The sequence below is a fragment of the Camelus dromedarius genome, chromosome 32 (assembly GCF_036321535.1).
Source record: "Camelus dromedarius isolate mCamDro1 chromosome 32, mCamDro1.pat, whole genome shotgun sequence".
NCBI classification, from domain to species: Eukaryota; Metazoa; Chordata; class Mammalia; order Artiodactyla; family Camelidae; genus Camelus; species Camelus dromedarius.
Window position 1 is genome coordinate 21,833,547 of NC_087467.1, and position 12,395 is coordinate 21,845,941.

Sequence of the window (12,395 nt, forward strand, 5' to 3'; positions counted from 1 at the left end):
AACAGCTGAGCGGGCTGGCAGTTGGTCTGGGGGTGTGCGTGAGAGGTTGTCGTCAGTCCCGTACATGGGAATACTGTTTTGCGTACAGGGCACAGGCCGTAAACCTCGCACACGTGGTGACGTCCGGGATTTCACTGTGGACGATGTGAAACCCTCTAAACCTTACTGGCCTCGTCTGAAGGCCTATTTCTGTCCTATCTCAGTTTATAAACTTAGAAAATTTCTTTCTTGCATAGTGATCGTGTTCTAAGCAAAATCCCTGGACTGGTAAAGTTCCCTGCGGGATGTAAAACTTGCCCTGAGCGGGAGGAGTGGCTCACTGCGCTGGAAGTCTCTGTGCACAGTGTGGTTTGCACCCAGCCCCTGCTTCCTGTCCGGGAGCCTGGGGTTCAGGGCCCCGCTCCACTGAGTGTGCTCCAGTGGCCAGGCTCTGCCAGGACCTGGGGCTCCGAGTCTGAGAGGCTGCCTGGCCCACAGTGTCCCTGCGGCTGCACTGCCAGAGGGCCTTGGGGAGCTTGTGCCTGGTCCCCTCTGGCATTCGCCGCGTGTGCCTTTTGCGTCCTGTGACTGTGATGAGTCTCAGCCATGAGCATGACTGTGCGCTGGTTTAGTGAGTCCTTCTCAAGACTCTGACCCTGGGGCTGGGCTCGGGGACCCCCGCCCAGGACTAAGAGACTTACAGTGCCAAACGCTGCTCCCTGCCCCATGCCTGCACCTGTCTGTCATAGTTTTTTCCTTTTAGCGCTTTGTCTTGGTGTTTCTTTCCTTATTTCTAAGTAATGGACTTGAACTGCTGTTTGTTTAGATGCCAGTGTTTGTCAGTGTCTGGTAACCAGGTGTTGGAGCGGATGAGGGTTTAGGTCTCCCAGGCCCTCCCGGGCCCCCGGCCCCTGGCGTGTGTGCCCGCACAGCGTGTAATGGACTTGGGGGCCTGGGTTTCCTTGTGACAGTTAGACAAATAGCGTGGACTGCTGAGCCGGCCGGAGATCACACTTCATTTTCTCATCTACCTTTCTCTTCTGCTTTGAGTTGACGGTTATCTTGTGTGTTTATCTGCGTTTGTACTCTGCTCCCATGCCGGATTTACCCCATGGCTCTCCCCTGCATCCTACCGTTCCCTCCGTGTGGTCAGGCGCCTGCGACTCGCACTGCCCTTGGAGCCCCTCTTCCTGCCGGCTCGCTGGGCATGTCACCGGCTGGTCACAGACCTGCTGTCCCTGGGCTTGTCTGTGCCCGTGAGGACGCTGGGGAAAACATGTGGAAGTTCCTTCCTGGTCACTGTGCATCTGGAAGCCTTTATTCCCCCCATGCGCTTGAATGGTCATTGGAACTAGTTTTCAGAGTTTTGAAGATAGTCCTTTAGTGTCTTTGAGTGTCCAGTGTTCCTGCTGGCATGTTGACCGTGCTCCCTTGTATGTCTGCCCTGGTCCCCGCCCAGCGGGGGTCTTTCAAGATCATCTTCCTGTCCCCTCGTGCTCTGAACTCCATGTACACCTGGGCCTCTGCATCCATCGTGTGGGCGCTCAGTGTTCCCCTGTGATCTACATGCTCTTGTTCTTTAAGGCTGAGAAAATTTCTTTCCACACCATTTGGAAAACAAGAATGTATTGTGCATGCAAATACTGCTTACAAAATTGGCCATTCCCGAATCCTAGGTTAATACTGGGTAGTGTTCAGTAGGGAACGAATTCATGAGTCAGTATTTGGATTCCCTTGTACAGATTTAGGTTAGAGACTTTTAATTTACAGATTTTTTAAATTTTAATTTTCTTTCTTTCTTTTTTTTTTTTTTTTTTGGCAGAGAGAATTAGGTTTACTTATGTGTTTATTCTTAGAGGAGGTGCTGGGGGTTGCACCCAGGACTTCGTGCGTGCTAAACAGAGCATGTGCTCTACCACTGAGCTACACCCTCCCCCCTGATTTACAGGTTATTTTCAAAAAACATAAGAATGAGGGAGAGCTGCTTCTAGTGAATTTTAGCATGGTTTTATTAATAGAGACCATTTACAAAATACTGATTTTGCTTACCTTGTAAGTTAGTGAAGCACACTGTTTGTTTTCTGGAAAAGACCTTTTTCTGTGTAGATATGATCAAGTTTACTAAATCATTGGAGTCATCCTCAAAAGCTCATTTCAGGAGACTTTGGTTTAGTAATCTGTCTGTCTTCCCGGCTTACATTGCTTTGTCCTTTTGCATGGGTGAGTGATTCTCCCTATATGCGCTGACTAATAGGGTACGTGAACAGGAAAGACTATTTTAAGAACAGTGTATATCCTAGTTCTTTGGAGGGGTGAATGTTTTTAAGCCCTTGTTTAGTTAAGTATGAGTCTAGTTTTATGAAGGTTTTTTGTTGTTGCTTTACCTCAGTTTTAGCTGTCATAACTGTTCTTTTTACATGAAATATTGTTTCAAATGTATAATTTTGGGGGTTCTAAAGTAAAATTCTAAATGTATGGTTATTGCTTTATACTTTTAATACTTTTTGTTAGATATTCTGGAAGTAACATTTTTTACCTTCAGTTCTCTCTGGAGAGAAGTTTTGCGCTGGTGCCAGCCACAGGCTTTCAGTCGGGAGAGACTGGAAGTGGACATTCCCGATGTAGTGATTCTGGGTCTGGGCTGGTGGGATGCTGATGGTAGAGGTGGGAGTAGCAGCACTTGAAAAGGCGGGTTTGCGTTTTTTAAAGGCTCACGATCATCTCCATATAGCATCTGTGGCTTTCCCCCCAGTCTGAGGGGGTTTACTGAGGTATAATTTATGTTCAGTGATAGGCACGGCTTAGTGGGTTTTTTTTTTTTTTTTTGACAACATGGGAGGATCTAGAGGGCATTATGCTAAGTGAAGTAAGTCAGAGAAAGACAGATACTATATGATCTCAGTTATATGTAGAATCTAAAAAAAACAAAACAAAATGAAGATTAGACTCATAGATACAGAGAACACATGGGTGGCTGCCAGAAGGGAGGTGGGTGGGTGTGGGTGAAATAGGTGAAGGGGATTAAGAGGCACGGAGCTCCTGTTGTGAAAAAAACCAGCCGCGGGGGTGGAGCTTGCGGTATGAATATGGTCAGTGATAGTGAAGTAACTTCCAGGGCAGATGGTCACTAGGCTTGTCACGGTCATCATTTCACAGTGTATGTGACTGTTCACCTGAAACTAACATAATATTGTATGTTGACTGTATTTCAATTTAAAAAAAAGTTTTAACAAATTTCTACATACATGTGGCCCGCATGCCTGTCAAGATACAGAACAGCGCCATCAACCCGGCCGGTTCTGTCTCGGTCCCTGCCGCTTCCCCACCCCGCAGCCCCAGGTCTGCATTGTTTGGACAGAGATGAGTCTGCCTGTTGGAGAACATCATGTAGACAGCAGCACGTATTCTGTAATCCCCTGTGTCTGCTGTGCTGTCTTTGAAGTTCACCGGCTTGGTTGTGTCTGAGTAGTTTGTTCCTTTTACGTGCATGTATGTTTATCCAGTCTCGTTGCTGGAAATGTAGGTGTTCCTAGTTTTTATCTGTTATGAATAAAGTTACTCTAGTCATGGCTTTTTGTGAATATATGTTTCCATTTCTTGGGTGAATACTCAGGAGAGGAATTGCTGGGTCAAATGTTAAGGGTTTGACTGAAAGAACTGCCACATACTTTTCCAAAGTGGTTAAATGTTAGGAATTGTAGTTCTGGTTAAATTTTAGCTGTTCTAGATGGTGTCGCATTGATAGCTCATTGTGGTTTTAATTTCTATTTCTTTGATGTTTTTCTTTGATGTGGAGCTTTTTTCTGGGCTTATTAACCAGTCATATATTTTCCTTTGTAAATTGTTTGCTCAACTCTTTGGCCCATTTTCATTTTGGCCTGTCTGTTGCTGAGTTGCAGGCGTTCTTCATGCATTCTGGGTGTCTTTGTGAGATACGCACACAGTAAATGTGTTCTCCAAGTCTTTGCCTTCACTGTTCATTTTCTTCACGATGTCTTTTGATGCAGAAGTTTTTACTTTGGATACAAAAGTCCAATTTGTCAGTTTTTAATTTTATAGTTAATTAGTTAATGTTTTCTGGTTCTGTCTGGGAAAATCTTCGCCCAAGGGCTCAAAAATGTTTTGTTTTAGAAGTTTTATGGGTTTTAGCTGTTTTGTGTCTGTGATGTGTCATGAGTTATGTTTTGTGGGTAACGTGAGGGGCTGCCCCTCCCTGTTTCCTGTGTGGTCATCCGTCTCCCCTTGTTGAAGACCTTCCTCCCCCGTGAGTCCCTTTGGAGCCTTTGCTGACGTTCAGCTGACTGTCCATGGAAGTCTCTTTGAGTTTTCTGTTTTGTCCCTCTGATCTGTCTGTCCCTCTGGCCTGTCTGTCCTGACTCTAGTGCCGGCCTGCCTGGACTGCTCTCCTGTGTGTCTGGCTGGAGTGGACCATTATCATCCAGAAGCTCTCTGTCCTGCAGGGCAGGCCCCCGGCCCGCAGGCTGCAGAGAGCAGGCTTTGTCACCACCTTTGCACCCATCATTGTTTCGGCCTCCTCTGCTCCGAGTGTGCGGTGTAGAGGCAGACAGAACTCCGGGAACCGTGCTGGCCCTTGGGCCCGAGTCCCTGACCTGTCTGCCTTCAGCCTGTCCATCTGTTGTTGTTGTTTTTTTTTAATCTGAAGAATCCAGGACTTTTCTTTGTGCCTCCTGGGAGGCACAGGGATGAGTGTTCCCTCCTAAGTGCTTGCAGATTTACATCCGTTGTCCTCTTGCCTCAGAAGCAGGAACTTCTCGTTGTTCATTGTTTTACCTTGGCCTATTTATGCTTAAATTCGCAGTGGACTGTTTGAGGCCTCTCTCTTCTGCCCCTTCATTCGGTGAAGTTCAGGCTTGCTGTGGCTCCCCAGGGCTGGAAGCTCTGTCCCTGGGCAGCACGGGGTTTCCGGGTCCTCATCCTCTGCTGGGGCCTCATCCGTCACGGGCGCCAGGGCAGTCAGGCCAGCAGTGATAATAGTAATAAAAGCAATAAAAACAGGCATGGTGAGGCTCAGACTGCGTGAAGGGGTAAAGTAAGAAATAAAAACATCTTCCTCTCCCTCGTCTTTCACAGCTCCCAAGGGTGAGCTGCGGTCGGCTATTTCAGAAATCGCCCGTGTGACTTCATGTTCCAGTATTTGGATAAGTCATGATTTACCTGATCTTCTTTTGGTAGCCACTTAGGTGGTTTTGGTTTTGCTTTCACAGCGCTAAAATCGGTATTTTCAGGTGTGCAACTTTGAATGCATGTAAAAGTGTATCAGGAGGATAAGGTTCTAAAAAGAGGAATTCCTCGCTCCGAGAGACACACTTGGAACTTCCATAGATATTACCAAAATGGTTTTCAGAAAAGCCTGTGCTTGTGCTGGTCTGTGCTTCTGCTGTTGGCAGGTTTTCTCCAGGCACCTGTTTGCTCACGTCCTCACAGCACTGGGTGCCGTACGCCTTCTTTGTTCTTTGCCAGAATGATGTTGGGAAAATGGTGACTGATTGTTTTAATTTCTGTTTTTAAAATTGTAGGTGTACTTGAACCTTATTTTCATATGGATATTAGTCATTTTTCTATGAACTGCTTCACATTCTTTGTGTAGTTCTCTTGATTTGTTTCTGTTTTCATTGATGTGTGAGAGTACTTTTTAAAGAAATCAGCTGTCACAGTTTACAAACTTTCACATTTGCTTGTCTTTAGACTTTGTTTATGGTCAGATTTATCAGTCTTGTCACTCGTGCTTCTGGATTCTTAAAGCTGCAAACTTAAAAGTGAGTGTAAACAGAAACAAGTGATTCTAATAGTTTTTCTAATGAATATCACAAAGACATGAAAGAGGATGAAGAATAATTCCAAGTGACTTTGGACATAGCTTAGACATACTTAGACCATGTACCATCCGTCTAATGAGGAAAAAAATGCGAACAAATCTTGACCTCTTCTTACATTTGTCCTTTGAGTGTCCAGTCTATTTTGTGTGTATTGTAGGATTGAGCAAATGAGGGGTCCTTTGTTTCCTCCAGCACAGCTCCAGTGCGAGATGAAGTAGCTGTCCTCAGCCATGAGCTGTCCAGCGCAGGGCTCTGCTGCAGCTAGTGTGGCCTGTCGTTGCGTGAGCCAGGACGCTGATCACCTTAACTCTGTTGTAGATTTTAGTTATGATGCTGAACTCTTCATGTGTAGTTGTAGAAATAGCCTTCTTAATTTATTATTCACCATTGTTTGGTCATAACTTTAAAAAAAATTAAGATTTTATGTTGGAAAGCAATCAGAACGAAGCCCCTTTCAATGGTGGGTTCTTGTTAGAGAGGACTCTGTGTTCTACTTTGAGAACTCTAATTTTCATTTGGTTCGTCTTTTTAATACTTGGAGATCCAGCGTTTCCAACTCTCTGAGACCCAAAGCGTGTGATGCCGAACGTAACTGGAGGTGGCGGAATGAAAGAGCCCTTTTATAGGGGGTTGTGAAGAATGTTTCTGATGTGTAAACGTGGGATGGATTGCGTGTCGTGTGTGTCTGGTGCTCTTGTGCGTGGCCCTGTCGGGTGACGTGACGCTCTCTGTCCCCGTGCAGGTGAGATGGACAGGTAACAGACAAGCCCCCGCACGGTCTGTCCCGGTGGCAGCATGACCGAGTGCTTCCTGCCCCCGACCAGCAGCCCCAGCGAACACCGCAGGGCAGAGCACAGCGGAGGGCTCCCCCGCACCCCCAGCTCGGAGGAGATCAGCCCCACCAAGTTCCCCGGCCTCTACCGCACGGGCGAGCCCTCGCCTCCCCACGACGGCCTCCACGAGCCTCCTGACATCGTGTCCGATGACGAGAAGGACCATGGAAAGAAAAAAGGGAAATTTAAGAAAAAGGAAAAAAGGAGTAAGTGTCGTTTTCTCCTTGCTGTGGCTCTGTTTTAGGTAAACCTCTCGTCACAGGTGCCTGCTCTGCTATAGAAACAAATCCAGTCAAAGACTCCTGTGTTATATTTTCTTAATTTTTCTGGGTCTCAGTTTTTGCATTTTAGGGTCTTACTCTCACAAATAGAAATAACGAATTTCTGGAAATGGTAAAGATTTCTGCTGGAAGTTTCGTAAACAGAGCATTTAAAATAATGTATGAAAAGTAGACAGCGAGTTTTGTCCTTGTAGAATCTTGCTGTGTTGGCGAGGCTGTATGGGCCAGCTGGGGCACACTTTATTGGAACTGAGAAAAGTATGTATTCACGTGTCTTAAGCAAATGCCACGATGCGTTCCATTTATGATTCTTGTTCTGTAGGGAGGGTGAGCTGCCTAGACATAGCTTTTCAGTTGTTAAAAGCAAATCAGGTGAGTTAAGTATTGCCTTATTTTGAGTTGCATGGTATCTTTCAGTTGATTTCTCCTTGAAGCATAGCGTGTGGATAGAAGGCACAAGTGGTGTGCCGCCTGCCGAGTCAGCACAGAGCGGCCGCGCCGCGGGATTAGCCCGAGGCTGCAGGTGGAGGGCCTTCGCAGCACCCTGAAATCCCGTCACTGCCCCTTCAGAGGGAGTCCACCTGATTTTGGGATTTCGTCCATGGAAGTAGATTTCTGTTTGTGTGTGGTTTCTTTTGCCCACTGTTGTGTTGGCTGGATTCCTCCTGGTTTTCCGTGTGGCAGCGGTTGGTTTGTTTTTCTTGCTGGATTTTGTCTCATCGCACTGACAGACTGGAATTCATTGTTCCCCTCTACCACTGCTGGTCATCTGGGTTGTTTCCAGTGTCTGACTGTCAGGGACAGTGCTTCCATCACGTCACCGTACATGGTTCTGCATGTCTGTCGTGTGTTCCTGGGAGTGGAATTGCTGGCTCACAGGCCAGGCTCGCTTCAGCCTCAGTAGATGCTGCAGAACATTCCCGGAGCGGCCGTTCCAGTGGACAGCCCACCAGCAGTGTCTGAGGGCCCCAGTTATGCCGTGGTATCAGGCCCTTAGCACCGCTGCCATTCTGGTTGGTGTGGGGCTCATGGTATTTTAATTTAGAGGGACGTTGATGCAGAATCTTTCATCTTTGTGGTAAAATAGCCTGTGAGGTGGCTGGCTGAAGAAGAGGATAGGTGAGTTACAGGTGTGCAGAAGGGGAAACCTGTGTAGGGTAACTGGCGTGAGCGCCGGGCCATCCCGGCGCTGTCCTCCCCGCCGGCGCCCGCGGGCCCGGCGGCCGGCTCCGGAAGGGGCTGCGCGGCCGGAGCCGGGGCCAAGTGGGAGGGGCGGCTCGGGGCGTGGTTGGACACTGCTCCCAGGGACAGGGAGCAAGCCTGGAAAAATCTAAGCTAAGTAAAGTAAGCTAGGGGGTGTCACTGGGATGATGAAAGAAGACTGTTTTACAGAATTCTCTCCATTAGCCTCTGTGCAGGTAATAAAGTAATAGCTAGATGATTCCTTATGGTAATTTGGTTCGCGGAAGTTCCAGTTACGCGGTGTGAAAGCCAGTCGCAGGGCCAGCCCTGCGTGTCGCTGCCCTGTGTCAGGACCCGTCAGGGCGGCGCCCGCCTTCCCGGGGTCCGGCCGGCGCGGGCGGGCCGGCCGCGGGGTGAGCAGCCCTGTGGCGGCCGGGCGGTGCCCCGTCCTCTTCTCAGGCACTGAGAGGGGACGCCTGGCGCCCGCAGACATGTCACTCACTCCCTGCGTCTCTTCGGCAGCTGAAGGCTACGCCGCCTTCCAGGAAGACAGCTCTGGAGATGAGGCCGAGAGTCCCTCCAAAATGAAGCGCTCCAAGGGGATCCACGTCTTCAAGAAGCCCAGCTTTTCTAAGAAGAAAGAGAAGGATTTTAAAATCAAAGAGAAACCCAAAGAGGAGAAGCACAAGGAGAAGAAGTCCAAGGACCTGACGGCGGCGGACGTGGTGAAGCAGTGGAAGGAGAAGAAGAAGAAGAAGAAGCCCGTCCCCGAGCCCGAGGCGCCGCCGGCCGACGCGCCGAGCCTGCGGCCTGTGTTCGGGGCGCCGCTGGCGGACGCGGCCGAGCGCACCATGCTGTGCGACGGCGTGCGGCTGCCCGCCGTGTTCCGCGAGTGCGTGGACCAGGTGGAGCGGCGCGGGATGCGGTGCGAGGGCATCTACCGGGTGTCAGGTGCGCGCCCCGATGGGGGCGGGGCGGGGGGGGGCCCGCAGACACGGAGGACCCGGGGCGCAGCCGGGCCGCGCGGGCGGCTCTGACCCCCCTGCGGGAGGGCGAGGTCGCGTTCCTCCTCGCCCGTGTCTGCGGCACTGCTGCTCACACAGAGCTCACGAGTCAGACCATACACGTTCAGAACAGACGGAGACTAGACTGACTTTTTCAGTTTAATTGCACGTTCATGCACGTTTGTAGAAGGTTTGATATTTACGCTTTTTAAAAAAGGATAGGCATGTTTGATGAGATAAAGGGAGACCTGTAAAGCAACTATACTTCCTAAAAAAGGAGGGGAAGTGAGGGAGACCTTTACAGGAGCCCACGGATAATATGTTCTCACTGAAGACATTCTGGCTAAAATGCTATTTTATAGAAAATAAAGTGAACGAACTAGGAACTGAATATGAATTTGTAAGTCCTTAGTAACATAAAAATAAACACATTTAAATGACTTTGAAATTTCAACTTTTAAGAAAAATTTATGATGACAGGATTTTTAAAGAGCTAAACAGTCCGGGGGGGAGAGTACAGCTCAGTGGTAGAGCGTGTGCCTAGCGTGCGCGAGGTCCTGGGCTCAATCCCCAGCACCTCCATTAAATACATCAATAAGTAAGCAAACCTGATTACCCCCCTCCAAAAAAAGAAAAACAAAGAGCTAAACAGTTCTGAGATAGCTGCTTCTCTCAAGTGCATTTGACAGGCACAGAGAAATTTTAGGTGAAAGTGTCTCCAGAGAGTTCTTCCAGCTTTGCTCAAAGGGTTCTTTTGTCTGTGACCTGTTTTGATGTTTGTGTTCTTAGGGAGTCAGTGTTGTGTACTGCTTGTGTGTGTGTGTGTGTGTGCGCGCGCGCACTCAAACTGAGGTGCTCTCCTGGGTGGTGGCCCCTGGGAGGCCCAGCTCCTGCCTTGATCAGTTTTGTGTTATTTTGGGGGCCCTGGCAGTGCGCTGCCTTCAGCACTCTGTGGGTCAGAGTTTATGGCTGTGGTTTTTCTTTCTGAATGCTAATAATACTGTTTTCTGCTGGAGAATTTTGGTTCTCACTTACTCATATATAAGCTCCAGTTTCAAATCTTACTCTGCACATAATATTTCTGTACCTTGGATGCTTTATTTGAAGTGTCCAACTTTTAAAAAGAAAACATTTTGAGAACAATTTCCAAGTAACCAAACAATCAAACATGAATTCTAATTGTTCACTTGTGCAGTTTTCTGGGTAGGCTCTGTTGAGGGAAAATTAGTTCCCTATAAAACATGCATGAGAGAGAGGATCACCTTGTCAAGAGTTTCAGGTAAAGTTATCACTCATCGTATTTTGCTCATGAAAGTAGGAACATAGGGATTATTTCTAACTCTTTTGCCTCAAGATAAGGATGGTGCAGAAGCAAGATTCATGTTGTCACTTTCCTATTTGGAGCTGCTGCTTTCATTTTGTCAGTGCTGGACAGATTCCTGGCTGACTGTGATGCCTCTGACAGGTTTTTACAGAAGATCAGGAACGTCAGACCCCAGGTGTCAGCACTGTTGATTGTAAAATGCTGCTCAGATTAGGTGACATTGTTTGCATTTACCATTAAATCTGTCAGCCTTAATTTGTAGCTTGTTTCCAATAATTGGCCTGAAGTTATTTTATTTCTTTATTTTTTGAGGCACAGTTGATGTACAGTATTATGTAAGTTTCAGGTGTACAACACAGTGGTTCAGTTTTTAGAGGTTATGCTCCATGTACAGTCATTATAAACTGCCCTCTCTTCCCCGCGTTGCACAGTGCGTCCTTGCAGCTCGTGTGTCTTACACAGGCAGCCTGTGCCTCCAGTTCCCGACCCTTGCCATGCCCCTCCCCCGCCCCACAGGCAACCACACCACTTTGTTCTCTATATCTGTGGGTCTGTTTTTTTGTTGTATTTACTAGTTTGTTGTATTTTTTAGATTCAGTACATAAGCAATATATACAGTATTTGTCTTTGTCTGACTGACTTCGCTTAGCATAATACCCTCCATCCAGCCATGTTGTTGCAAATGGCAGAATTTCATTATTTTTTATGGCTGAGGAGTAGTCTGCTGTAGATATATATCCCATATCTCGGCCGAAAGTTTTAAGTATTAAAAACCGGTGAAAGCAACTTTATATTCTCAAGAACAATCACTGTCACTGAATTAGTAACTAAGTCTTTAGTCCAGTCTGCACTTATCATGTCTGAAAAACATGTTTGTGTTTCTGTCCAGTAACAAAGGCAAAACAATTTGATGTCAGTAACCTAGATTTCACTTTTGTTCTAGCCCTCTTTCAGATAAAGAAAACATGTAAAGAATTTAAGGTTAAAAATAGAAATTAGAAGGGTATTTAATGGGGAATAATTTTCAAAGTTTGTTCAGATAGTGAACTCACCTGTTGCATTTATGATACAGTTTTTACTTATAAAAAAGTAATTATCCATGACTTTCTGGAAGGTGCTTATGTGTAATGAGCTGCATTTTATGTTGTCAGTCTTGTGACTGTTAGAAGAAGCTGTTGGCGGCTCATGGAGAGCAAGTCTTACGCTTGAGTTGTAGTTTAATTTTTACCTACCTAGCTTTAAACTAAAAAAAAGATTTTTTTTTTTCCGTGAATCGATTGGCTTATTTGCTTGATGTATCTGTGGTTGCTCTTTTGTTCTGAGTATTGAGTTTTTCCATTATCACTTAGCTTTGGTTAAATTCATCCCGAGAGTAGTTTTTTATATTATCTTCTATACGGAGGAACCGTGTGAAGCCTGTGCAGGTGAATGCTTCATGAGCAGAGGTTTGTCACTGTCGGATTGACTCTTCCCAGATCTCCCGCAGGGGCGAGGGCAGTGGGGAAGAAAGCTGTGTGTTTGATTTTTTTTCTCTTTCATACATTTTCATTTTTTTCATACTTCTTTTCTTCTGAATTGGAATATTGTAAGGAATTAAATCCAAGGTGGATGAGCTGAAGGCAGCCTATGACAGAGAGGAGCCCCCGAACTTGGAGGAGTACGACGCGAACACGGTGGCCAGTTTGCTGAAGCAGTACCTGCGGGACCTGCCGGAGAACCTGCTCACCAGGGAGCTGCTGCCGCGCTTCGAGGAGGCCTGTGCGAGGAGCACCGAGGGCGAGAAGGTGCAGGAGTTCCAGCGCCTGCTGAGGGAGCTGCCCGAGTGTAACCAGCTCCTCATCTCCTGGCTCATCGTGCACATGGACCACGTCATCGCCAAGGAGCTGGAAACCAAGATGAACATCCAGAACATCTCCATAGTGCTCAGCCCGACCGTCCAGGTACCTGGCCCTCCC

The 12,395-nt window shown here is 47.3% G+C and overlaps 1 protein-coding gene across 5 annotated transcripts in view; it reads left to right on the forward strand.

The window, feature by feature from the left end:
- Window positions 1-12,395, forward strand: part of RALBP1 (ralA binding protein 1) — a 37,967-nt gene that overhangs the window by 13,193 nt on the left and 12,379 nt on the right. For all 5 annotated transcript variants that reach the window (XR_010378713.1, XM_064481608.1, XM_064481611.1 and 2 more), the window contains 3 exons: window positions 6,559-6,855; window positions 8,635-9,063; window positions 12,031-12,380. Coding sequence is in view for 4 of the 5 variants with exons in the window: in XM_064481608.1 (XP_064337678.1) it covers window positions 6,612-6,855; window positions 8,635-9,063; window positions 12,031-12,380 (1,023 nt within the window). In the remaining variant the exon portion in view is untranslated. The remainder of the gene's footprint in view (window positions 1-6,558; window positions 6,856-8,634; window positions 9,064-12,030; window positions 12,381-12,395) is intronic.